General features: G+C 47.5%; 1 protein-coding gene across 3 annotated transcripts in view; it reads right to left on the reverse strand.

The window, feature by feature from the left end:
• Positions 1 to 24,789, reverse strand: part of PLEKHM1 (pleckstrin homology and RUN domain containing M1) — a 41,443-nt gene extending 16,654 nt beyond the window's left edge. Inside the window, exons 1-5 of one of the 3 annotated variants that reach the window (XM_053361396.1) lie at positions 24,722 to 24,789; positions 9,951 to 10,046; positions 7,708 to 7,955; positions 5,563 to 6,189; positions 1,172 to 1,574 (exon numbers count right to left, since the gene is read on the reverse strand). In XM_053361396.1, coding sequence (XP_053217371.1) covers positions 1,172 to 1,574; positions 5,563 to 6,189; positions 7,708 to 7,955; positions 9,951 to 10,004 — 1,332 coding nt within the window. In that variant the 5' untranslated portion in view covers positions 10,005 to 10,046; positions 24,722 to 24,789. Of the gene's footprint in view, positions 1 to 1,171; positions 1,575 to 5,562; positions 6,190 to 7,707; positions 7,956 to 9,950; positions 10,047 to 11,912; positions 12,107 to 15,299; positions 15,675 to 24,721 lie in introns of those variants that run through there. The other 2 variants (XM_053361395.1, XM_053361397.1) reach the window with 2 other exon arrangements.
• Positions 24,790 to 26,827: the final 2,038 nt, after the last annotated feature.

A 26,827-nucleotide genomic window follows, 5' to 3' on the forward strand; every position in this document is an offset into this window, starting at 1 on the left:
CCCACAGTGACTGGTTATGGGGACACCTATCCGAAGCCTTAAGTGCAGCCAACTTTCAACCGCTAAACCTTAAGGTTTTAAAGGGCTCTCCTCTGTAGAACGCAGAGCAGGTATTTGGGCAGGTTGACTCAAGCAGCATGACATCACTTCCTGCTGCGTGTGTAACAGATAGATTGGCTGAGCGCCAGGTATGAGAGAGAGGCTTCCTCTGAAGGCAGCCGGTACAAAGAGGAAATGGAATTGGGGAGAGGAAGTTCCCAATTAAGTGCAAGGAAAAGCATTTCCTGACCTGCAGAGTAACCGCTTCGTCAACACCACTCACTCACTGAGAGGAGCAGGAGAGACTCTGCTAATTCTTGTACCTATAATCGGTATTAGTCACAAGAGGCTGGTTGACATCAGACGAACAGCCACATTTGAGCAGGTTAAGCCTACCCACACTCCCTCAGGTTCTCAGAGGTTCGCGAATGAACAGTGAGATCGTTCAATAAATAGTGAAAATAAAAACTCAAGATTGACTAGTCAGTCTAATTTGGGCAGGGGGGCCTTTATAAAAGCACAGTATGATCTCCTAACTCAGGACGCGGGTGGCGCTGTGGGTTAAACCACAGAGCCTAGGACTTGCCGATCAGAAGGCCAGTGGTTCAAATCCCCGCGACAGGGTGAGCTCCCGTTGCTCGGTCCCTGCTCCTGCCAACCTAGCAGCTCAAAAGCACATCAAAGTGCAAGTAGATAAATAGGTACCACTCCAGCAGGAAGGTAAACGGCATTTCCATGCGCAGTTCTGGTTCACCAGAAGTGGCTTAGTCATGCTGGCCACATGACCCGGAAGCTGTACGCTGGCTCCCTCGGCCAAGAAAGTAAGATGAGCGCCGCAACCCCATAGTCAGTCACGACTGGACCTAATGGTCAGGGGTCCCTTTACCCTTTACCTATGATCTCCTAAAATTCCAAGCTTGGCCAAGAAGTCAAAAACCCTCTTGTGCACCAAACACATTCACACAACTTCAGAGACATGCTGTCACTGGGCTTTTGAGCAAAACATTTGGGCTTTTGCCCTTGCCACCAGAACTATACGGAAATCCCATTCTGAATTTTCTTTTCACAAGAGCGAAATACTAAAGATTTTGACAGGCCCTCATAGGATTTGGGGAGGCAAGATATGACTTACAGGTGAGATTGGTGAGAGAAGTCGCCCTGTCCTTGGGTGGCTTTCCTCACGGACAACAACTTGACTGATCCTATATTTAGCCCCTCCTCTCTTGAGGCTACGATGAGTTTGGGATGCTTCCGCTACTCCTTTAGCGGCATCTGCTGTGTCCAGCGCAGGCGATTGCTGGACCCTGGAACCGGGAGCTGCTTCCTTGGTTTGAGGTGGGTCACCTGGACTTGGAAGCTGTGAGTCTGCTGCGTCAGGAGGTTTGATGCTGGCAGGGTGTTTAGCTGTTACAGGACAAGGGAGGCGTGTGGTGCAGAGATCAGTGGCGGGACAGGGGCACTGAAGTGAGGAAGAAGCCGACAAGGTGTCTGTCGATTCCGGCTTTCCCTGTGCTCTGCTGAATTCTGCTAGCACCCTTGAAAGAAAAACAAAAGTTTAAAACAAAACTCAAAAGAGTGGGGGGGGGCATGTTATCTGTTTGATTGCATCTCCCACTATACTGTGTGCTATGCCAGGGTTTCCCAAACTTGGGTCTCTCTCCAGCTGCTTTTGGACTACAACTCCCATCATCCCTGACCATTGGTCCTGTTAGCTAGGGACAATGGGGGTTGTAGTCCAAAAACAGCTAGAGATCCAAAGTTTGGGAAACTCTGTGCTCTGCCAACAGAGGCAAGACATTCAGTAACCCCCTTTGGACATAAAATGGTCTGCAGGCTCCTTATCTACTAAGACACCAATTAGCCTGAAATAAGGAATTTTAGCACATGTATACAAATGTGTTAGTTGGATAATAAGATTAATGCAAAGGAATTTGCTTTTTTTGTGGTTTAGCACTCCCTTCTGAGAATGGAGTGGATAGTTATACAGAAAGTAATACGGCGGGTAGTATGTTGTGACTCAGACACGAGCTCAAATTCTTCCTTAGCCACAAATTTTGTTGGGCAAACCAGCCAGCCACCCCCAGCCACAGCTTCCTCATCTTGTACAAAAGGTTGTTGTGCACCTGGAAAAGGTATTTTCAGGCACAATACCTATTGCAGTATTTGCTTAACACCAATAAATGTCAAAATGGAAAGCTAGCGTGGCTCTTCCTTCGATACAGGGAATTATCTGCTGAGTTCCAAAAGCTCAAGAGGGTAGAGGAGGTTGTGTTGGGAAAGCTACAGCTAAAAAGTATGAGCATCCATACATTGCGTATGTGTCAGTTATGGGTGATTTCCTCTGGGATCCACAGCTTCCTCTGGGATCTAAGCTTCACACCACATATGTGTGAGTCATTCAATAGAGTGTCTTAAGCACTTAATGTCTTTCTTTGGCTCACCAAGGTGAATGGTGATTGTGTGGTACCATAATGTTCTGTCTCTCTTAGCATTTTTTTTTATTAGCAGTGCAATCCTAGGCATGCTTATTTATTTGAAATAACACAGTGAGGTTTATTCCCAGGTTAAGTGTGTTTTTAGGATTGCAGCTTAGATCAGGGTACTGGGCTTAAAAGACAATGACTTTAGCTTCTGCGACCTGCACGGCAACACCTTTTCTGTAATAAACCTTACTATGCTACTCAGAAGCAACTATCCTCAATTGGTGCTTTTGCTGTTTTCAAACAGAGTATTATTTGAGGCTGAGAAAGCGCCTCTCTATCGGCCGTGGAAGTGCGTGATCAAGTTCTCAAATCAGTTATATTTGTGATCTGGACTGGGCTACACATAATACTGCAGACTGCCTGGCGATCCTTGGATGAAGGGCAGCCTATAAATTTAATAAAACAAAAAAAGAAAGAAACTCTGACCTCTCAACCTGGTAGAAATATCATGTAACAGATTCAAAAACAGACATCGCATGGCAACTGTGGGTAAGCCCCTTAGCCACTGGCTGCGCTGCTGTGATGTCACGGACCATTCCAAGCGGAGAGTTGAAAACTGGAGGTGGAAAGTATGTTCACTGGAGAAGTCGGGGACACCTCATATACAGTGGTACCTCAGGTTAAAAACTTAATTCGTTCTGGAGGTCCGTTCTTAACCTGAAACTGTTCTTAACCTGAGGTACCACTTTAGCTAATGTGCCTCCCACTGCTGCCACCGTCCGATTTCTGTTCTCATCCTGAAGCAAAGTTCTTAACCTGAGGTACTATTTCTGGGTTAGCAGAGTCTGTAACCTAAAGCGGATGTAACCTGAAGCGTCTGTAACCCGAGGTACCACTGTATACTCAAAGAGGCAAGAAATGCCTGACAAAGAGGTCTAACGATATCAGAGCAACTTTCTGTTAGGTAGAGGAAGAAGGTTGGTTTCCATACATTAATCCAGCCTGTCAAATATGAGGCTTCCATGTATGATTTTAATAACATGTTGCTATCCACCTGGAACTTCCCAGGTTCAACCAAGATAAAGATTAGGAAAAAATAAAATAAACTCATTGCCAAAGTAAGCTATGAAAAGGTCTAGGCGAAATCTGGTTTTCAAAGTCGTTATATAAAGGTAAAGGACCCCTGGATGATTAAAGTCCAGTCAAAGGCGGCTACGGGGTTGTGGCGCTCATCTCGCTTTCAGGCCAAGGGAGCCGGCGTTTGTCCACAGAAAGCTTTCCAGGTCACATGGCCAGCATGACTAAACCGCTTCTGGCACATGGGACACTGTGATGGAAACCAGAGCGCACAGAAATGCCATTTACCTTCTCGCCACAGTGATACCTATTTATCTACTTGCACTGGTGTGCTTTTGAACTGCTAGGTTGGCAGAAGCTGGGACAGAGCAACAGGAGCTCACTCCATTGCGGGGATTCGAACCGCTGACCCTCCAATCGGCAAGCCCAAGAGGGTCAGTGGTTAGACCACAGTGCCACCCGCATCCCCATCGTGATATATCACCAGCTGAATACTGTGATATGCTGATATATCATGATGTCTGGAATGTATCTCGGTGGCTTCTCCCTCCCCACCTTAGAAACAGCTGAGATATACCGCCCAGTTCTAAGGAGCAAGCCCCCATACCATTCTAGCTCATGCAAGCTGGAGGGGCATGGGGACTTCCTTAAATTGCTCAGCTGTGGGGTGGGAAGCCTCCTGCCACCCCCCAGCTGAGCAAGCCCCTAATACAACTCTGGCTTGCGCGAGAAGGGGGGCAGGCAGGTAGGCAGACAGAGCTCAAGAATGTGCTTGACCCAAACCTTCTCAGGCTCCATCCGCCTGCCTGCGCCTTTGCTGCCTGCAGGCAATTTGAGCTGGGAATACATCGCGGCTCCCTGCCCACTGTGATGCACTGGCTAGCTCAGACTGTCTGAAACTGGTATCAGGATCTGAACACCAATTTACCAGCTCTGTCAGGGAACTGCCATCAGAGCAGGGGCTGGAAGCAGAGGGGCAGTTGTGTTACAGGGAGCCTCCGAAAATCTTGCGAAGGAGCTCCTCTTCCGGTGAGGAGCAAAGCCCCACCTCCAGTGGGGAAGCGGTGAAAGGACCAGAGGGTGCTGGTGGGAGCCTCAGCCCCACTCCTGGCCAAGCCGGCCAGGAGCGAAGCGTACCCCTTCCGTCGCCCACCCTGCGCAGAAGTCTAAAGCGCAAAGATGGAAGGAAAAGGCTGGGCGTAACAAGACTTTTATGTTGGGGGAGGTCAGGAAACAAGCACTCCCGGATTCTGCTAGCGATTGAGGCAGGCATGAACTTTGGGGTTCTGCACTGTAAATAGTTTTGCACCTAAATAAAACCTGTAAAAACAGGTCGGAGTCCTGCCTGGTTACTCGTGAGCGACCACCTTTGCCATCTGACAAGCTCTAAGAAGGTCTTCCCCTAGTATTTTTTTATGCCACAACAGAAGCTAGGATTTTACTAGCCAGAAAATGGAAAACACAAGAATTACCAACGGTAGAAGAATGGCAGATGAAGATGATGGAATTTATGGAGCTGGCTGATCTCACCGGGAGAATCCGCGACCAGAAAGAAGAGGAATACCAAGAAGATTGGAAGAAATTTAAAGACTATTTGAACAAATATCCTAATATTAAAGATATGTAATCACTTGAAAGAACCAATCAGGCCTAGGATTAAATTAGATTTAAATATATAAATAAGAAAATGTATTATAAGAAAGGTAAAGAAACTGGAGTACGACTGTAATATTGTTTTATGAAATAATGATATTGGAAACTGCTACATTCAAATTAAGAGGAAATTCAAATGGAGGAGATTAGAGGAAGTCAACCAAAATGTTTATGAAAATGCATTTTAATGAATTAATTGAGTTTCTTTTTTCTGTTTAGGTATCTTAAGTTTACTTCCCCCCCTTCTTTTTCACTTTTCTATTGCGTTGTTGTATATTTTCTTTTTTGTTATGTCTATTGATGAAATTTAATAAATATTATTGTAAAAAATAAATAAATAAGGTCTTCCCCTTTCCTCTGCAATACTCACTCTTGGAGGGACTGGTCCAAGTCTTTTGCTGTTGCCACGCCAGGTTCAGCATCATCCGAGATGGGCTCCTCACCCCTGTCCGCGTTCTGCGTGGCAGCAGATGTCCCAGGCGTAAGGCCGTCGGAGCCGAGGCTGGAAGACAGCTGGGAGGAACCTGTTGTGCTGATGCTCAGGTTGGATGCAGTGAGTTTCTCTGCCCGTTGGCTTTTAGCGGCGGGCAAGAGGGCTGGGGAAGCCTCAACGTCATCCGAGCCAGAAGACAGCGAGAGGGAGCCCAGCGATTCTTTCCTCCGGGGCTCCAAACTCACAAGCAGCTCTGTGGCTGGGCAAAGTCCCGACAGGGATAAAGGGGTGACCGTCCATTCGTTCAAGACTGCCGACTTGTAGGAGAGGTCGAAGGCCAGGGAGGACAAGCCCTGCAGGTAAGTGAGAAGGAACTCAACCTCCTCGGTGTCCAGTAGCAGGGCTGGCGAATGGTAATACTCAGAGAGGTGGGCTTTCTCGTGGAGCAAGAGCTTCAGGTAGCATTCCATCAGGCCGTCATTCAGCGCAAGTCGCAGCCAAGCACGGCAGCGGCCCACGTCTGTGTTGATGAAGTCCAGGTGCTCCAGCTCAGAAATGATGTTTCTGGAGAAAAGTAAAGAGAGGAGCAGGAAAGGGGGAGAGAACACAAGGCCCATTAATGCTGCAGCTCTAATAATAATAATAATAATAATAATAATAATAATAATAATAATAATAAATTTTTATTTATATCCTGCCCTTCCCAGTTCAAAAACCGGGCTCAGGGCGGCTAACAACAAATTTAAAACACTTTAAAACAATTATAAAAGCAGCATAAAATACAGTATAAAATATGAATAACAATAAAATTCAAAAATCAAAAATCAATTAGATAATCCCCAGGGCTTAATTGATCCTACTTGATCCCACATAACACCAGTCCTGATAGATCTGCATTGGCTCCCAGTACGTTTCCGAGCACAATTCAAAGTGTTGGTGCTGACCTTTAAATCCCTAAACGGCCTCAGTCCTGTATATCTGAAGGAGCGTCTCCACCCCCATCGTTCAGCCCGGACACTGAGGTCCAGCTCCGAGGGCCTTCTGGCGGTTCCCTCATTGCGAGAAATGAGGTTACAGGGAACCAGACAGAGGGCCTTCTCGGTAGTGGCACCCACCCTGTGGAACACCCTCCCTTCAGATGTGAAGGAAATAAGCAGCTATCCTATCTTTAAAAGACATCTGAAGGCAGCCCTGTTCAGGGAAGTTTTTAATATTTAATGCTGTACTGTTTTTAACATTTGATTGGGAGCTCCCCAGAGTGGCTGGGGAAACTCAGCCAGATGGGCGGGGTATAAATAATAAATTGTTATTATTATTATTGGGCCAGCAAGGAGGCCAGGGGAGAATTAGCTGTGGAGTCTCAGAGCGGGTGATCTTCATAAAAGGGGGGGAGCTCTGAAGGACCTTGGAAAGTGGGGGGGTGTTGTTGTTAAAAAACCAGAAGTTTTTTTATCCCCCATTCCTCCTCTGACCTGTCTTCATTGTCCCACCCCAACCCAAAGCCTTCCTCTTCTGAGGCTCCCCCCTTTCAGGTTCTCTGACAGGGATCCCCGGCCACTCCTCATTGTCCAGCCAGCCCCTGACTTTTTTTGCCTATAAAGGTAAAGGTAAAGGCACCCCTGACCATTAGGTCCAGTCGTGACTGACTCTGGGGTTGCGGTGCTCATCTCGCTTTACTGGCCGAGGGAGCTGGCATACAGCTTCCGGGTCATGTGGGCAGCATGACTAAGCCGCTTCTGGCGAACCAGAGCAGCACACGGAAACACCGTTTACCTTCCTGCCAGAGCGGTACCTATTTATCTACTTGCACTTGGACTTGCTTTCGAACTGCTAGGTTGGCAGGAGTTTTTGCCTATATCCACCTAAATTCCTAGCAGGACTTTAGCAAGAAGAGATGAGAAGTCCCTCCACCAGCCATATCCCCTTGAACTTCGGTTAACCACCGTAAGCAGAAATCTCACATTTGCATCTCGCAAATGCCCCCACCACTCCATGCCCAGCAATGTTCAAGCATGTAATATCAGCAAATTTTGCTGATGGCTGCAATCTCCACCCTCACAGCAGCTGTCTTCCCCACCTCACCTGTGTGTGATAGTTTTCAGCAGGGCCCAAAAGGCTGGTTGGGGAAGGGGCAGGCGCCCGGCAAATTTCCTCCCTTTCGCTCCCGATTCTGCCTTGATGTGCTTGGCCTTCAAGCCGTGCACAAACACTGCTTCGAGGGCGCAGCAGAGGGTGTTGGCATCTCCATCGTCACTGGTCACGAGGGCGTCGGAAGTCACGTAATGTTTCTGCAGTGCTTTGATGGAGTTCACCAGGTGTGTCTTGATCAACTAGGGTAGCATCAAACAGAGGCTGTATTAGGTTAGGGCCAAGATGGAAGAAAGCCCTCCTCCCCAATGATATTGCTAAAATGTTGAGGACAGCAGGAAGGCCTCAACTGGAGCGCACTGTGTTAAGATCCGAAAGGTTGAGAAGGATTGTGAAGCTAAGGCCTATAAAAACAAGGTGCTATTTATGTACTATTTCAGACCTAGTCATATGATCAGATTCAAGTTACCTAAACTATGTGTTAGTGATGTATGGAAGTGAAAGCTGGACCATAAAGAAAGCTGATTGCCGAAGAATTGATGCTTTTGAATTCTGGTGCTGGAGGAGACTCTTGAGAGTCCCACGGACTGCAAGAAGATCAAACCTCTCCATTCTGAAGGAAATCAGCCCTGAGTGCTCACTGGAAGGACAGATCCTGAAGCTGAGGCTCCAATACTTTAGCCATCTCATGAGAAGAGAAGACTCCCTGGAAAAGACCCTGATGTTGGGAAAGATGGAGGGCACAAGGAGAAGGGGACGACAGAGGACGAGATGGTTGGATAGTGTTCTCGAAGCTACCAGCATGAGTTTGACCAAACTGCGGGAGGCAGTGGAAGACAGGAGTGCCTGGCATGCTCTGGTCCATGGGGTCATGAAGAGTCGGACACGACTAAATGACTAAACAACAACAAACTATGTCTGTTTGAGCAACAAACAGATTGTAGGTGGAGCAATAAATGTGAGACCATCAGTGCCCCTGAAGCAACGGCACTGATTATAGCTCAGTAGGTTACAGCATGGTGCTGGTGATGCCAAGGTTGCAGGTTCGATCCCCGTATGGGACAGCTGCATATTCCTGCATTGCAGGGGGTTGGACTAGATGATCCTCAGAGTCCCTTCCAACTCCACAATTCTATGATTAAGGAGATATCACAACTTGATACTGAAATTACCTGTTAACATTTTCCTTCTGGTGTTGTCATCTTGATCATGCCCAACGGCAATACTTACAAGATTTACATTTTCCAACTATGCCATCTGCCTTCCCCAATGGCAAAAGAGGAAGGTCAGAGGAGGAGATTATTTGTATATTATTTACTATACTGCCCATGGGCTGAGAACCCTACACGTAGTTTTCTATCCAAGTTGTTGTAGACCTTTTCTGTGCTTTCAGGTTTTTATAAAGATTTGCTTCCTGTTACTGAATCGTGATAAGAAAATATGGTGCCAACAGCAAAAGAATATTTTTACACAACTTGACATATATTTCTCCAGGCTGTTGTTGTTGTTGCCTGTTTTATTTAGGCTTGCTGGTAAACACCTTCTGCTTCTTCCATTTGTATATCTCAATGACTGTACTTTGGAGTTTTTGGTTGAAATTAATTCTCCTCTGTTTGCAATCTCATACTAGATTGGCCTACAATAATCTTGAATTGGCCTTGAGGATTTTAAAAAGAAGATATGGGCATCTGTTTAGAAGAAAAGTAACTGGAGGAACTGAGTAGGCTTAGGATGGAGAAGAAATTAGGGGATGGGATGTGTAAGGAAAAGAGAAATTATAGAAATGTTGGCAATGGTCAAAAATGCCAGTGTCCTAGGGTAGCTCAGTTGGCGGAGCATGAGACACTTGATCTCAGGATTGTGGGTTTGAAGCGCGTTGGAATAGATGACTCTTGGGGTCCCAGCTCTACAATTCTATGATTCTATGAAACCGGGGAGGGAAGGTAATGTTCCATGTCTGGAATGAATCTCATAGCAGGTTTCCAAGCAGTGTCGTGTATGACTCAAGAAGGGCTGAGCTTGATTGTCACCATCAATGGCTGTTGAAAGCAGTGCCTTCTCTCCACGGAACAGACAGAAAAGGATCATGAGGTGCCTGTTCATGCATCCAGCCGCCACTTCCAAGTGATGCTCAGCCCCTTCCTCTGGAAACACCTGGAAATGTTTCACAGCCCCTCGACATCCCTATGGCCAGTGAAGCCTCACCTCCATAGGCCAGCTCGGCTGTAATTATTTACCTGGGTGACTTCTCGGGGCTGGCATCCATTCTCAGCTTTGTGGTTGGAATGCATATCTACTGCTGCTTCTGCCCAGTTCTGGAATCACATGGTAACCTGAGGAAAAGCAAACAGGAAGAAAGTCAAACACCACGTGAACAAGTCCACTAGCCTGACCTCTGTGCTTATTTGTGTGATGGCCTGGGATTCGGACTCAGAGGCTGAACCTGAGGAATCCCAGCCTGCACAGGAGTCCCTGCCTCCAGAACCAGCTTGAGCCTGAAGGGTCCTCACCTGTGCTGGATCCTCAGGTGCAGGCACCAGCTGAGTCTGCTCTGGCTCCTGAGGTGATGGAGGACCCATTGCCTGCAGGTGCTCCACTCTCAGCCCCGTCAGTGGAAGCTGAGGTTGCCTCTGGGTCCGGTAACCCTCCAGCCTCTCCTGAGCTGCAGAGGCTCAGGACAGAGAGGCGGAGGGAACTAAGTTCCTGCAGGAGGAGTGCTCGCCTCCAGGCCAGGAGAGGCGAGTCACCAGAGGATCGGGGCCGCCCTATGCCTCGGGGCAGATAAAAGCTGGCCAGTCCCAGGTTGCAGGAGCAACATTGTTGGTAGCCTGTTCCTGCCTGCACCCTGTCCTGCTATTCTTGCCAGAGTTCCTGACCTCACCCGACTCCCTGCCTTGGACCCCGCCTTCAGCTTTGACGGACAGCCTCCATACCGCACCCTCGACCTCGGACTGGACTCGGACCTCGCCGCACGGTTAACCCTCGGGACCAGCACAATTAGTCTGGAATACCCACCACATAACAGTCACATGAGGAGAGTTGGAGACCAGAGACCAATTCGTACAGCCTTCCTCCAAGCTGGTGCTCTCCAGATGCTACAACTCCCATCAGCATCTGGGGGACCCAGCAGCCAGGGAGCTGGCCGTGAGTGCGAAACACACCCCTCAAAAGTTGTGAAACAAGTCCCCCCCGAGCCCAGTTCCCTTCTCAAATTAGGCCAGGGAACCTGGGACCCTCCTGCTTCTTCTACAGCCTCAGGGAGCTCAGCTCATGGCAGGCTCCTAGAATCGTAGAACTGTAGAGCTGAAGGGGACCCTGAGGGTCATCTAGTCCAACCCCGGGCGACACAGGAATCTCAGCTAAAGCATCCATGACAGACGGCCGCCCAGCCTTTGTTTAAAAACCTCCAATGGAGGAGAGTCCACCACCTTCTTTGGGCCTTATGTCTGATCTAGAATCACAGACCCGGAAGCAACCAAAAGGCCATTCAGTTGAAGCCCCTGCGGGGAAGCAGCACTCCCCACCCAGAACCTCCCCCTCTCCACTCAAAAGATCAGGCTACACAACCCAGAAGAGCCCGTAACACCAGATACGGAGAGCAGGTGAGCTGCAGAAAGGTGCTAACTGAGCAAAACCGCTAGGTGGCTCAAGCAAGCGAGCCAAGCCGCATGCAACTCATTCCATCAGAACAGAGGGCAGTCGGACCACAGGGACGAAATTCCTTCTCAGATCCACACGAACATTTGGCAGGGTCCTAGGATGAGCAGCCCCTGTCCGCTAAGCCTTCACAAGAGAAAAAGATGGAAGGAAGAGACAATCCCGACCAGAGAAGAATGGCAAACCAAGATAAGCATTGATATGCAGTTGTAAATATTATCATTAGGACCCATGGAAGAGATCGGGGGAAATCAGGAGATTCAGAGTAATCTCGATATTTGGATTTTGAATTTTGTATGTTTATACTTTTTAAAATCAAATCTATTAAAAAAAAAAGACTTCACAAGAAAATCTTGTGCAGAATGGTCCACAACCATCCACCCGCAGAGGAACATGGCAAAGTGCTCAATATTATATTAGTAGTCTCCGTTCCGCTTCCTAGTAAGCCCCTTTACCAGCAACGCCAGCCAGGATGGAAGCAACTGGGCTTCACGGCTATTAATCTATCCCCAAACTGACAAAGCAGATGCACAAACACCAACCTGCTCCTCAAGGAGTTTGCGGACAGCCTGGGCAGGACCAACCGAGTCCAAGCAGAGAGAGGACAGTCACGGACAAAAGCTGCCTAGGGAGACGGGGCGGGTGGCGAGAATGTAAGCCCCTTGCCTCCGTGCTAGGCTTGTCACAAGACCTGCTGAACTCTGAACGCTGCAATTTTAAAAGCTAAGCACAGCAACCACAAAGCCACAGCTCTCTTAACCTCTGGTCTACATATTTATCTGACAGTCCAGGGAGACAAAAACAAGCCCCCAACTCCTCCCGTCATTTGCACTGACTTGAATTTCCTCCCGTGGAAAACTGAGAGAGGTGGAGGCATCCCAGATGAACACCTCTGCCTCATCCGTACCCTGGATTGCCATGTTGGAGTCACATTCCCCCATGTCTAAATAACAGGCGGTTGGAGGATGGATGGTGGCTAACAGACTGAGGTTCAATCCTGACAAGACAGAAGTACTGTTTTGGGGGGACAGGGGGCGGGTGGGTGTGGAGGACTCCCTGGTCCTGAATGGGGTAACTGTGCCCCTGAAGGACCAGGTGCACAGCCTGGGAGTCATTTTGGACTCGCAGCTGTCCATGGAGGCGGAGGTCAATTCTGTGTCCAGGGCAGCTGTCTACCAACTCCACCTGGTATGCAGGCTGAGACCCTACCTGCCCGCGGACTGTCTCGCCAGAGTGGTGCATGCTCTAGTTATCTCCCGCTTGGACTACTGCAATGCGCTCTATGTGGGGCTACCTTTGAAGGTGACCCGGAAACTACAACTAATCCAGAATGCGGCAGCTACACTGGTGATTGGGAGCGGCCGCCGAGACCACATAACACCGGTCTTGAAAGACCTACATTGGCTCCCAGTACGTTTCCGAGCACAGTTCAAAGTGCTGGTGCTGACCTTTAAAGCCCTAAACGGCATCGGTCCAATATACCCGAAGGAGCGTCTCCACCCCCATTGTTCTGCCCAGACACTGAGGTCCAGCTCCGAGGGCCTTCTGGCGGTTCCTTCGCTGCAAAAAGCCAAGTTACAGGAAACCAGGCCTTCTCGGTAGTGGCGCCCGCCCTGTGGAACACACTCTCACCAGATTTCAAAGAGGAAAACAACTACCAGACTTTTAGAAGACATCTGAAGGCAATGAAGGCATCTGAAGGGAAGCTTTTGATGTTTGACGGACTATTGTATTTTAATATTTTGTTGGAAGCCGCCCAGAGTGGCTGGGGAAACCCAGCCAGATGAGTGGGGTATAAATAATATGTTGTTATGATTATATAACATTGCAAGTTTCTTAGCTGGCCGAGAGACCTGGATTTTTCAGATTTAGGGCCATAGTCCAATAGCAAGACACATATTTGCATGAATAGGGAGCCCAGAATTTTGAGTAGCAGGGCTGTGAAAGTCCCCGCATGACACTTTGGAAATCCACTGCTAGTCAGACCAGGTGGTACTGGGGGAGGCAGGCCATTGTGGAAAGAACGCAACTACTTACAACCATTTTTCACACAGATTCTGGGACACGCATGCTGTGGCAGCCCCATAGCCTATTTTAAACACCGGACCTTGACTCCAGTGCAGGAAATCATGGCACAAGTGTGTCTCTGAGCATGCACAAAACATCTTCTCCCAGCTGATATATGCCACCTCCACTCATCTGGAGCAGGCTGGACAAGTTTGAAATCTTGGCCTGTGCACAAGGTTATGCCGTGTTCTGAAATGCTTTTGCTTTGAAGGCAACCTAAAGCGCAACAGCAAAAGCATTTCAGACTGCAGTACAATCTTGTGCACAGGCCAAGATTTCAAAGTTGCACTGCTCCACATGTCTCTGGGACACTTTCCTTCGCTGCTTTACAGTGGCTTAGTTGTACAGTTATTTAACTTTACAGTCCTTTCTAGCCAGGAGAACCCAGGGCCACACAGACAGCGCAAGTCCGATAAAAAGCAGCTAAAAACATCCAAGTATAAACACACAAAAACCCTGTTCTCTATTCCATGGTTCAGTCTTGGAACACACCAAGTGATAAGAAGTGTGTGCTTTCTCCTCACTAAATAACTATCAGGCTCCATGCAGTTTTAGAAACACAGATATATAAGCTTGGTGCCAAATGGCTCCTTAAACCAGGGTTACAGTTGCCAAAACGGAATGTCTAGTCGCCATTTTAGGGCCAGACAGCACAAAAGTCATATTTTTCAATACAGTGGTGCCTCAGGTTAAGTACTTAATTCGTTCCGGAGGTCCGTACTTAACCTGAAACTGTTCTTAACCTGAAGCACCACTTTAGCCAATGGGCCTCCTGCTGCTGCCGCGCCGCCAGAGCACGATTTCTGTTCTCATCCTGAAGCAAAGTTCTTAACCCGAGGTACTATTTCTGGGTTAGCGGAGTCTGTAACCTGAAGCGTCTGTAACCTGAAGCGTATGTAACCCGAGGTACCAGTGTACAGTGGATGCTCAGGTTGCGAACGTGATCCGTGCGGGATGCACATTCGCAACCCGCAGCGTTCGCAACCCGCAGTGGCGCATCTGCGCGCGTTGCGACTCGGCGCTTCTGCGCATGTGCAAAGCGCGATTTAGCGCTTCTGCACATGCGCGACCCCCGAAACCCGGAAATGACCCATTCCGGTGCTTCCAGGTTTCGGCGGGTCCGTAACCTGAAAAAACGCAACCTGAAGCGTTTGTAACCTGAGGTATGACTGTACATACAAGGGGCTTGTTGACAGGATCCCACCACAGCCACCACTTGCCGTCGGCACACAGAGCCTTCGCTGCTGCTCCTGACAAACAAGGGGTTGATGACCGTTGCCTCGCTACTTCTCATAACAGAAAAGCTGAGTGGCTGCTGACTAGAAATGTTTCTCCTCCTGAAAAACACCGGGCTGAACGCCAGAGTGTGTGACGGCTCAGAGGCACCGTTCCCAAAAGTCTCTTCACAAACAAACACTGGAAGAAAAGACGGGGTTTGTGCGGCGAAGGGGGAGGCAGTGTGGAATCTTGCCGAAGGAAGGCATTTCGCAGCTGTGAAACATAAAGCTCACACAGATTTAGTTCTCTCAGCTGCTCTTAGTAAATATGCATCAAAACGCAGCACACTGAGAGCACAGGGGCTGGTTTAAATCTTTCTCGTGTACATTAGAGCAGCTGGAATAAAAATCAAGGGCACACAATTGTTTGAACCCCCTGGTCTCAAGAACAAAATCCTCATTGCACAAACCCACTTCATTCAAGCAGCTTAAAAAACAAACTCTAAAACAACTGGTAGATATATATATATATACACACAGCATACTCCAAAAAATAAAAGCACATATAAAGTGTGCTATGTAGGCACAATTATGACACGGAGACATAGTTGTGCAAGGATATATTTTGGCATTCCACCCACTCACCGTGATATTATCCATGAGGGAGCCACATCTATGTTAAAGCAGACTGCTAAATCCAGAAGCCACTGGTATTCTCCAGAAATCTGAAACTGCATATCCCAGAGTCAGTCAGATCGTTTCTTTCTTTTAAGACAAAAGGCAGCTGTGAGCAGTGGAGAGACTCCAAGTCATCGTCATGAGACGCAAGGTTATAAGCAACAATAGACAAGTCACATAGTGACTAAGTCGGAACCTGGAAACTTAAAAGCTATTCATCTCTGGGACGTGAACACTTTGTTCCGTGCAACATGAATGATGAGACTTTTCCTCCCCACCTGACTGATGCTGTGTACCCACATTTGGGGTCTTTATCGGGGATGCTGGCAAATGAAATATCTGTAAGCTTGGAATGTCTATGGTGATTATTTCTGAAGAAGCTGAGAAAGCTTTACAAAGTCACCTGCTGGGTGAGCACCACGTGGTTCTCTCCCTTTCAGATCCTGCCCATCCTATGCAAAGAGAAAGAGACAGGCAGGCAAGCAGGGAGTCCCACCCACTAGCTCTCTAGAAATCTGAAGACCTTGTTCAAAATAAATACAAAGAACTATTTTTTAAAGTCTAAAGACCCCCTCTGTAGAAATATCATGTCTCAACAGGTGGGAATGCCTTGCAGACAGCAGCGGTGTGTGGAGACCATCAGCCAGGTCATGCTTCCATAGCAGGGGCCAGAGGAGGAATGTATCCACTGGGAGGAGCGCAGAAAGAAGAAACGCCATCATCTGCAGCAGCAAAACTGGATGCCTTCATCTGCCCCAGCTGCAACAAAACATGTCTCTCCTTTATCGGTGTCTACAGCTACAGCAGGCGCTATAACCTTCCAGTGGTTTGACTTCGCCCTCCCCTAAGGCACACTCTCCCATTGTCTCCCGAGACAGACGGATGCCAAGCAACATATGGATTCCAGAGGGTTTATAACGGGGTTCAAAGGAAGCAAGTTTTGAGTGTCTGAGATCCCAAATTCAATCCCCAGTATTTGCAACAGACCTCTGAATGAGATCATGGAATGTTGCTGCAAATCTAATAATGATGATGATGATGATGATGATGATGATGATGATGATATAGTGTAAGTAGGTGGCAGAGGGCATGAGGAATAGGACACCCAACTTAAAAGGCTGAGCCTTTGGCCCAGAAAATTAAAGACATTTCAGGAAAACTTCCTGATGACAAAGAGCAGTTCAGAACTCGAACAGGTTAAACAGAGGAATCTCCTCTCTCGGGTTTTTTAAACGCAGTGGTACCTTGGTTCTCAAACTTCATCCATTCCGGGAGTCTGTTTGACTCCTGAAACAGTTCGCAAAACCAAGGCGCAGCTTCTGATTGGCTGCGGGAGCTTCCTGCACTCAAGAGGAAGCCGCATCGGATGTTCAGCTTCTGAAAAACGTTCGCAAACTGGAACACTCACTTTCGGGTTTGCGGCTTTCGGGAACCAAGGTACCACTGTAAAAGGTTCAGCAAATACATGTCAGAGATACTTCTCTGATTCGGAGTAAGGCTAACTAAATCAACAAATCACTATTCCTCATATTAAGTGCCTCCCTCACCGGCCAAAGCCCAGGCACCACGGCCTTTAGGAAGGATTTCCACCACGCCTGCTCCCTTCAGTCCTCCGCAGCACCCTCACCCCATCAAAATTTGACCGCCGACACTAAAAAGGTATTGTACGGACGTACCTGCTACCTCTGAGGTTGCTCTTTGTTGCCACGGCCCATGGCGGGAGCAGCAATCCACAGCAGGTGAGGAAGGACCTTCCACCTGTTTCTTACTAGCCAGCGTGACAAATACTTCGGTGGCTTGTGAGTGAGGAACATCTCGTTCCCCATCACCTGCCTTGGGAGGCCATTGAGTGAGATTCCATCTGCATGAGCCATTGGCCCTAAAGGGAATATTTCAAAATTCAACGTGCAGCCAGCACGGGATACACAGAGGGCTCATCAACGTTGGCAACGCGATTTCTGCACTGTAAACGTGCCTGCTTTTGCAAGCCTGAAGGAACTGCACTAATTTTGGAGGAAATTCTCTACTTTCTTCACTGCTGCGGTAAACAATGGTCAATGCATTTTGGGAAGCGGGGAGCTGCACCCTTCCTCCTCCAAGCCAGCTTTGCACTGCTGCAATGACACACCCTCCACAAGCATTCAGGCCCTTTGCTTGCACCAATGCTCAGCCTGTTGGCATTCCTCATGACAGAAAGCATAGAGGGGTGAGCTGTTCCTCAGTCACCTCCAAGCTTTCATGAGTCCAAGCTGGGTAGGCCGCCTTAACTATGGGGCACGGCAGCGGAGATGGAAGGGAGAATCATTTTCAGCATTTTCCCATGATCTTCGATTGCCATGCCCCCCTTTGGCACGAGAAATGATCCAAAATGATATATAACAAAATGGGGGGGAAATGTTTAAAATTTTGCTGTTGTTTAGTCATTTAGTCGTGTCCGACTCTTCGTGACCCCATGGACCAGAGCTCGCCAGGCACTCCTGTCTTCCACTGCCTCCCGCAGTTTGGTCAAGCTCATGCCAGTAGCTTCGAGAACACTGTCCAACCATCTTGTCCTCTGTCGTCCCCTTCTCCTTGTGCCCTCCATCTTTCCCAACATCAGGGTCCTTTACAGGGAGTCTTCTCTTCCTATGAGGTGGCCAAAGTATTGGAGCCTCAGCTTCAGGATCTGTCCTTCCAGTGAGCATTCAGGGCTGATTTCCTTCAGAATGGAGAGGTTTGATCTTCTTGTAGTCCATGGGACTCTCAAGAGTCTCCTCCAGCACCATAATTCAAAAGCATTGATTCTTCGGCGATCAGCCTTCTTTATGGTCCAGCTCTCACTTCCATACATCACTACTGGGAAAACCATAACTTTAACTATACGGACCTTTGTTGGTAAGGTGATGTATAACTTTTGTTAAAAAACCAGAAGCTTTTTTATTATGAATTACAGGTACCGACACCCCAAAGGAGCAGAAAAGACTCTTGATGTACGGAACAACAGCCGCTCGGATACTACTAACCCAGAGATGGAAAGAAGACAAGGTCCCTACCAGAGAGGAATGGCAAACCAAACTGATGGACTATGCCGAAATGGCAAAACTGACCAGAAAACTCAGGAACCAAGAGGACAAAAACTTTACAAAAGAATGGGGGAAATTTGTAAGTTATCTAGGAGACCACTGCAAGCAGATGGAAACATGGGCAGGTTTTTTATTTCACTTGTAGCGTAACAACTACCATGGACAATATGGATTGACATAAAAGTTAGAGTTTGTAATGTTTAAAATGTTTAAAATGGGACTCCGTGGAGGGGGTGGGGAGTCCTGAGATTTGGAGAAATCTCTGTATATGGAGATATATTTGGATTTTTATAACTTTGTGTTGGTTTTAAAAAAAAGATTCCAAAGAGAAAGAGAGAGAAATGATCCGAAACATTTTTAGAGGCATGGAACATGTATTGAGAATGGGAGTAAAAGGAAGGAAAGGGAGTTATGGGGAGCTATGACCCTCCTGGTCCCTTCCAACTCTACAATTCTATGAGTCTATGTGACGTAAACATCATGTCACCTTAGTCCAAATGGCTTTCTCCAGAGAAAAGCAAAAGGCATCAAGCCACAAACTCCCAAGTTCTCCACACTGTTCTTAGCGCCCTTATGAACATGAATGAAATCAGAACTACAACCATCAGCAGGAGCCCTTTCCCCCATAAATAGTGAAATAAAGGCAAATGCTGCACACATCAGTTATAGGGAACCTGCGGTCCTCCAGGCACGCTCAGTTTCCAACACCCTTCAGCCCCAATCCACATGACCTGTGGTCAGAGATGATGGGAACTTGAGGGACGCGGGTTTCTCATCCCTAGCACATACACTTGATGGCTATTGAGAGAAGCAGCAAATTAATCTGCTGCTTCCTAGTCTGTCCTTGCAGGAGATAAGACAACGCTTGGAGAAAGAATTGCACAATTAAGCTTAAAAACTGATGCCAACGTCAGTTTGGGGAGGTCAGTAATTTTCATTAGGATTGTGGAATCGGAGAGAGGGTCAATTGCCCTTTCCGTGGTCCCAGTCTTGATTGGGCTGCCTGCAGCTGTTTTACTATTATTATGAAACATCAAAATAAGTTTGACATTTCATGTAACGTCCAGTTGGGCCTTGAAGAGAACAGAGAAACACCCCTTTTCAGGGGGCAGGAAACCACTTGCAATTAGGTAATTAAACAGCTCTGTTCATCTGACCTATCAAAAGTAAATGATCCCTCCTCCTTCACTCTTTACAGGTTACAAAGGTTTAGGTCAGTGATGGCCAAACTTGGCCCTCCAGCTGTTTTGGGACTACAACTCCCATCATCCCTGACCACTGGTCCTGTTAGCTAGGGATGGTGGGAGTTGTAGTCCCAAAACAGCTGGAGGGCCAAGTTTGGCCATCACTGGTTTAGGTGATAAATGCCCATATTGTCCAAATGCCCAAATTATCAGGTAAACCCTCCAACAAGAGCAACAAGCAGTATTTTTGCACAGCGAGGAAATCAAGTATCTTGGCCATGACAACTTTTGTGCTCTTGGCGGCAGATTTCCCAACCTCTGAGATTGTAAAAGCTCGTACTGTCACATTTTGCAAGTTCCCAGCTCAGATTGTGGTATCCTTGCATAACTGAGTGGGAAGGTTCACATGAGTGAAAGAAAGGCATTCAGCCCTGACACAAATTATGATCAAAGTTCATCATTATCTGTGCTTAAATGCCCATGAACAAGCAAACAAAAACCAGACACAAAATATACTCAGATTCCAAATATGAAAACAGCACACAAGACAGTGGTAAGCAGAGGCACAAAGTCAGCAATAAATTTATCTGTAAAAGGTTCTTGAGCAGAGACTTCTACGCAATCATTCACCTATGTGGGGAAAACACAGCCCTGTCATTTACCTGGATTCTGTATCTTGATCATACTAAAGAATAACACCTTTATCTGCAAAATGCCTATCATGAAAGGCAGGGTGAGAGTGGGCGCTGTGTTTGTCTGTGTGTTCGGCACCACGTATGGCAAGGTGCAAAAACAGTGGCCTTCCGGACATTGTTGGGAGTCCAGTTCTCATCCAGCATGACAACTGGTCTAGGATGGTGGAAGGTGGTCTAACAACACCTGAAGCACCCTATGTTTGGTAGCTCTACCCCACGGGATCCTTTTGGGGAGGGGCATGATCATCGGGTACCGGATGTGGAAAGCAGTTCTTTCCCCTTCTTTATTTCCAGCAGTGTTACTTTTCTGCCTTGATGGCAGTGATATGCTTAAAAAAGTGCATGTGATCTTGCACCAAATGTTTTGCAACTATGGGCTTCAAGCAGAGTACGTTAAAGAGCTTTAAAGGTAAAGGGACCCCTGACCATTAGGTCCAGTCGTGACCAACTCTGGGGTTGCGGTGCTCATCTCGCTTTATTGGCCGAGGGAGCCGGCGTACAGCTTCCGGGTCATGTGGTCTGCATGACGAAGCCGCTTCTGGCGAACCAGAGCAGTGCACGGAAACGCCGTTTACCTTCCCGTCAGAGTGGTACCTATTTATCTACTTGCACTTTGAAGTGCTTTCGAACTGCTAGGTTGGCAGGAGCAGAGACTGAGCAACGGGAGCTCACCCCGTCGCGGGGATTTAAACCGCCGACCTTCTGATCGGCAAGTCCTAGGCTCTGTGGTTTAGACCACAGCGCCACCCGCGTCCCCAGTTAAAGAGCTTTAGGTGCTCATAAAATCTTGCATGATGGTTTTATTGCACTGACATGTGAAATAAAGAGCACACACTTTATAAACTCAAATGCACACATTCACACTGCACAGCTATAATGTTTGCAGAGCAATCCTATGGGGAAATGCATACGACTGCTGTCCTAGTCAATAAACTGAGCAAACCATTTACAGTGTGTTGCACAACTAATATGATGCTTCCAATGATTCAGAAGGAATACTTTGAATACTATTTTAAATACAAGTACTTATGCAAATTGTCAAAGAAGAGCAAGCATGCAGTCTGCAGGTGTCTGGTGATGTGAAAAGGAATGGCTGTAATCCTTCACAAATGAGTAAATCCCATTTAGATCACTGTCCTTGGTTAAACTAAATATAGGTGGGCTTGCAGCTCACAGGCAATAACTTAATTAAAAACTTCTTTATAGCTGCTATTCTATTTTGTGTTTTTAGTTTCCTGGAGTCTGCTGTTTTATATTCTCCTGTATTTATCACTGTCTGTTGACCGTATTGGGGCTGATTTTGTTACCCGTAAATTGTTATTAATCAGTTTTTGTGAGCTGGCTTGTGAGGAAAGCTGTCCTAAAAGGCAGAGTATAGCTTTACTATGAATGCTTTATAGAAACAAATAGGTCTATGTACTGAAATACAAAGACATTCTTACCCCTCAATTCAGCAGAAATGAGAAAATGCCTCTGCTGGATGAAGTGTGTTGTAACATGTTACAGCAAGTGTGATTTTCCTGTAAAACTATTTTTCATATGCTAATTTATGCAGATATAATCTTAAATATAGGCCTTAAATATATGCAGCTACATGACCGACCCGATTTCTTATTCAGATTGACAGCCCTAACATAACACACCTGCACAAATGCATAGACAGCTGGGTGTTGGTGATGCAAGCACAAATTACATTGTAAGCACACTCAAAAGAGTACAGTGCTGTGTGCCACTGTCTGTGGACAAGCATCATACCCTCCTGTGGGATGTGTTTCAGTGGTGGCACAACCACAGTTTCACATGCTCGGGGGCAGGCACTACCTTACAGCAAGTGTCCCCCACGAGCAGGGTTTTACCAGTGTCGAAGCAATGATTCTTCAACATCAACTTCGTTGGACTGGTCATATTGTGCAGATGCCTGATTATTGTCTTCCAAAGCAACTACTCTATTCCGAACTTAAAAATGGAAAGCATAATGCTTGTGGTCAACAAAAGAGGTTTAAAGAGTCTCTCAAGGCAAATCTTTAAAAAAGTAGTAGTCATACCTCTTGTTATGTTTGCTTCATGTTATGTTCTTTCAGGATATGTACTGCGCGACCCGGAAGTACCGGAAAGGGTTACTTCTGGGTTTTGCCGCTCGCGCATGTGCAAATGCGCTAAATGACGTCGCACACATGTGCAGAAGCGGCAAATCGCGACCTGTGTGCACGCAGATGCGGGATGCGTTCCTTTCGTGTTGTGAACGGGCCTCCGGAATGGATCCCGTTTGCGACCAGAGGTACCACTGTATAAACACCAACAATTGGGAAACACTGATGGGCGAACGCTTCAATTAGAGAACAGCATTTACCAAAGGTGACACTTGAGCTCAGAACGAAAGGGAGAAACACGCTAAGAGGAAGGCACGTTTGTCAAACTGTGATCGACTCCCGCCTGGAAACCTATGTCCCCACTGTGGAAGGACGTGGATCCAGAATTGGCCTCCACAGGCACTTACGGAATCACTGTTACAACCGTGTTCATGGAAGGCAATCTTCCTCAGCTAAGAGGGATCTCCAAAGAAGACTCTTTCCGTTATAGCAACTACTGAGAAAGCAAAGGGGTGAACTCTGGGGCACCACTGTGGTGGAAGCTGGTGCCCTCCCATATGTGACTACTCAGAATTAGGTGCCACTGAATTCAAGGCTAGATTACTGCAAGGTATTATACATGGGGCTGCCTCTGATGACGGCTCAGAAACTTCAGCCGGTGCGGAATTCACCAGGGCAAGACGGTTTGAGCTTATTACACAGATTCTGCCCCGACTGTAATGGCTGCCAGTTAGTTTCAATGCAAAGTACTGGTTTTGAACTATAAAGTCTTAAGCGGCTCAGGATTGCAATACCCCAAGGACCGCCTCTCTCCATATGAACCTACCCTGACCCTGAGATCATCTTCTGAGGCCCTTCTTTGTGTATCTCCTCCTGAAGAGGTCTGGAGGGTGGCAACAAGAGAACGGGGCCTTCTCTGCAGTGGCTCCCCACTTGCAGGATACTCCCCCTAGGGAGGCTCGCCCGGCACTTTTGCTACATATTTTTAGGTGCCAGGCAAAAATGTTCTCCCAGGCCTTGGGCTGATTAAACAACGCATGGCCTTTTAAATATATCTAGTGTGTGTGTTACTGCTTTTCTGTTATGCATTTCTGTGTTTTTATACTGCAAACCGTGCTGCGATCTTCAGATGAAAGGTAGAATATAAATTTAATAAACAACAACAACAACAATAATAATGTGTGCACAGGACTGCGGTCTAAAGCTGCTCCTTGCTGGTGACCTTAGCCATAAATAAATTATCTGTACTTTTGCATTCTTATCCGCGCTCGAATTAAGCCAATGCAGGCGGATCCCCTCCCGAGGCTGCCGAGCCGAGTAGGTGCAAAAGAACAACAACAACAACAACTATATTTGTACAAGTACCTCCTAAGAAGATCCATAAAAAGCAACTGTAGCAAAAGGAATTGTTTTTAAAATAAGAACGATTTTGGAAAGAAAATAAGAACAGTTTCCTCCTGGCTCGGGGCGCCCTGTTAATGAAGTCCGTGCCTGTGCTTAGCACCCCTGCCCTGGGTTCTGCTCTTGGTCACGAGAGAAGGTGACAGTGTGGTGGCTGTTGGTCACACTAAAGCATGGGTAGGCAAACTAAGGCCTGGGGGCCAGATCTGGCCCAATCGCCTTCTAAATCTGGCCCACAGACGGTCCAGGAATCAGCGTGTTTCTACATGAGTAGAATGTGTCCTTTTATTTAAACTGCATCTCTGGGATATTTGTGGGGCCTGCCTGGCGTTTTCACATTAGCAGAATGTGTGCTTTTATTTAAAATGCACTTCTGGGTTATTTGTGGGGCATAGGAATTCGTTCATATTTTTTTTCAAAATATTGTCTGGCGCACCACATGGTCTGAGGGACAGTGGACCGGCCCACGACTGAAAAAGGTTACTGACCCCTGCACTAAAGGGTGACAGGAAAAGCAACTGTAGCAAAAGGAATTGTTTTGAAAATAAGAACGATTTCGGAAAGAAAATAAGAACGGTTTTGTCCTGGCTCGGGGCGCCCTTTTAGTGAAGTCCACCCCTGTGCTTAGCACCCCTGCCCTGGGTTCTGCTCTTGGTCACGAGAGAGGGTGACCAGTGGCTGCTGTTGGTCACGCTAAAGGGTGACAGGGAAAGAGAGAGACCTTAAGAGATCCATCCCTTCACCTGACACCGAGCTTTTCTTCCTCTTCGTCCCCCCTGTCCACGCACCTTAACCCTTCATTTTCTACCCCCCCCAACTTTCTCCCCCCTGAATATGCTCCCCCGACTCCTCCTCCCTCTGCACGGCCTCCTTTCACCCCCACCAGAGGCGGCGCTTGAAGAGAATGGCGGACAAGAAGGCGGGGGGGGAGAGAGAGAGAAAGAGAGAAATTCTCACCCGCTCAGCGGCGCGGCGCGGATGGCGGAGCTGGACTGAGGGAACCCGGAAGTCAGCTCCGAACAAGCCAGAGGGAGGGAGCGCGTCACTCCTGACGTCACGCCGCCGCCCGAGGAGCCGCAGAGATAAGTAGGCGGGGAAAGGGTAGAGCGGCCCACGAGGTAACAAATTGCCAGCTGCAAAGGCTTCTCTGTCCCCGCCCCGTCCAACCTCTCCCTCGCCGCGGGCGGCTGCGATTAAAGCAACAGCGTGTTCCCCATTCAGGCTACGCGGGGGAAATATTTTATTTATTAATTTATAATCCCAAAAACAATAGGGGGGGGGGGGAAGCGATTAAGCAGCAGCGTATTCCCCATTCAGGCTACGCGGGGAAAATATTTTATTTTATTTATTTTTTAATCCCAAAAACAATAGGGGGAAACGATTAAGCAGCAGCGTATTCCCCATTCAGGCTACGCGGGGAAAATATTTTATTTATTTACGTATTCATTTATAACCCCAAAAATAGTAGGGGAGAAAAAGCGAATAAGCAGCAGCGTGTTCCCCATTCAGGCTACGCGGGGGAAATATTGTATTTATTTATTCATTTATAACCCCAAAAATAATAGGGGAGAAAGCGATTAAGCAGCAGCGTATTCCCCATTCAGGCTACGCGGGGAAAATATTTTATTTATTCATTCATTCATTTATAATCCCAAAAATAATAGGGGAGAAAAAGCGATTAAGCAGCAGCGTATTCCCCATTCAGGCCACGCGGGGGAAATATTTTATTCATTCATTCATGCATGCATGCATTCATTTATAACCACAAAAATAATAGGGGCGGGGGGGGGGCGATTAAGCAGCAGCGTATTCCCTATTCAGGGTACATGGTGCAAATCCTTTATTTATTTATAATCTAGAAAATAATAGGGGGGAAATGTGGTTAAGCAGCAGCATATTCCGCATTCAGGCTATGCGGGGGAAATCATTCATTCATTCATTCATTCATTGATATCCCGTGTGATTATCTGAATTGCTTGCACTTTGGGGACAGCCGCGTCTGCAGCTGGGCTACATTGCAGCGAAGGGCCACAGCTCAGCGGCAGAACATCTGCTCTGCGTGCAGAAAGCCCTGGGTTCAGGGCCAGCCCGCTCAAGAAATGCATTGTCCACTATTGCTGCGGTGGTGGCAGCAGCAGCAGCTGTGCCACGCTCCTTGGAGACTGGATCTGCCACCTGGCCTCAGTGAATAGAAAGTGCTACTCTCAACCCTAGGGAGAAAATGGGGGGGGGGGGACCAAAGGTGAGATGTTCTGGAAGCTCTGCAAACTCATCGTCTTAGTAATCAAGTGTAATAAAAAACAACAACCAAGGTCTTATATATATAATAAATGTTCATAAATGTACCAAACAAGCACGTACATAGATATGTGGACCACATGTCTGGAGCAGCACGAGAGGACCGCCCTGAAACCATTTTGACTCCCCAACTGACCAAATGTTTTCTCTGCAAGGAGGGGGGGGAGCCTTCCCATTGTCTCAGGAATTGGGTAATCACCATTTCAAAGGAATGGGCAAACTACCAGGAAAGGCAATCAGCTAAGGCATGATCAGATAACCTGACAGACAGGAAAAACAACAACATTCACATTTCTGTTGTAGACCACCTTTTCTGTGATGTAGGTATGATGTTTGTGGGGGGTGGTCTTGGGTTACACCCCTTCTGTGATGTATGTATGATGTATGGAGGAGTGGTCTTGAGCGCCAGGGCAGGGAATTTAAAATGTCTACGTGGGTGGCACTGTGGGTTAAACCAAAGAGCCTAGGGCTTGCCGATCAGAAGGTCGGTGGTTCGAATCCCCATGACGTGGTGAGCTCCCGTTGCTCGGTCCCTGCTCCTGCCAACCTAGCAGTTCGAAAGCATGTCAAAGTGCAAGTAGATAAATACAGTGGTACCTCAGGTTACATACGCTTCAGGTTACAGACTCCGCTAACCCAGAAATAGTGCTTCAGGTTAAGAACTTTGCTTCAGGATGAGAACAGAAATCGTGCTCCAGTGGCGCGGCGGCAGCAGGAGGCCCCATTAGCTAAAGTGGTGCTTCAGGTTAAGAACAGTTTCAGGTT

The sequence above is a fragment of the Podarcis raffonei genome, chromosome 13 (genome assembly GCF_027172205.1).
Source record: "Podarcis raffonei isolate rPodRaf1 chromosome 13, rPodRaf1.pri, whole genome shotgun sequence".
In the NCBI taxonomy this organism is placed as follows: domain Eukaryota; kingdom Metazoa; phylum Chordata; class Lepidosauria; order Squamata; family Lacertidae; genus Podarcis; species Podarcis raffonei.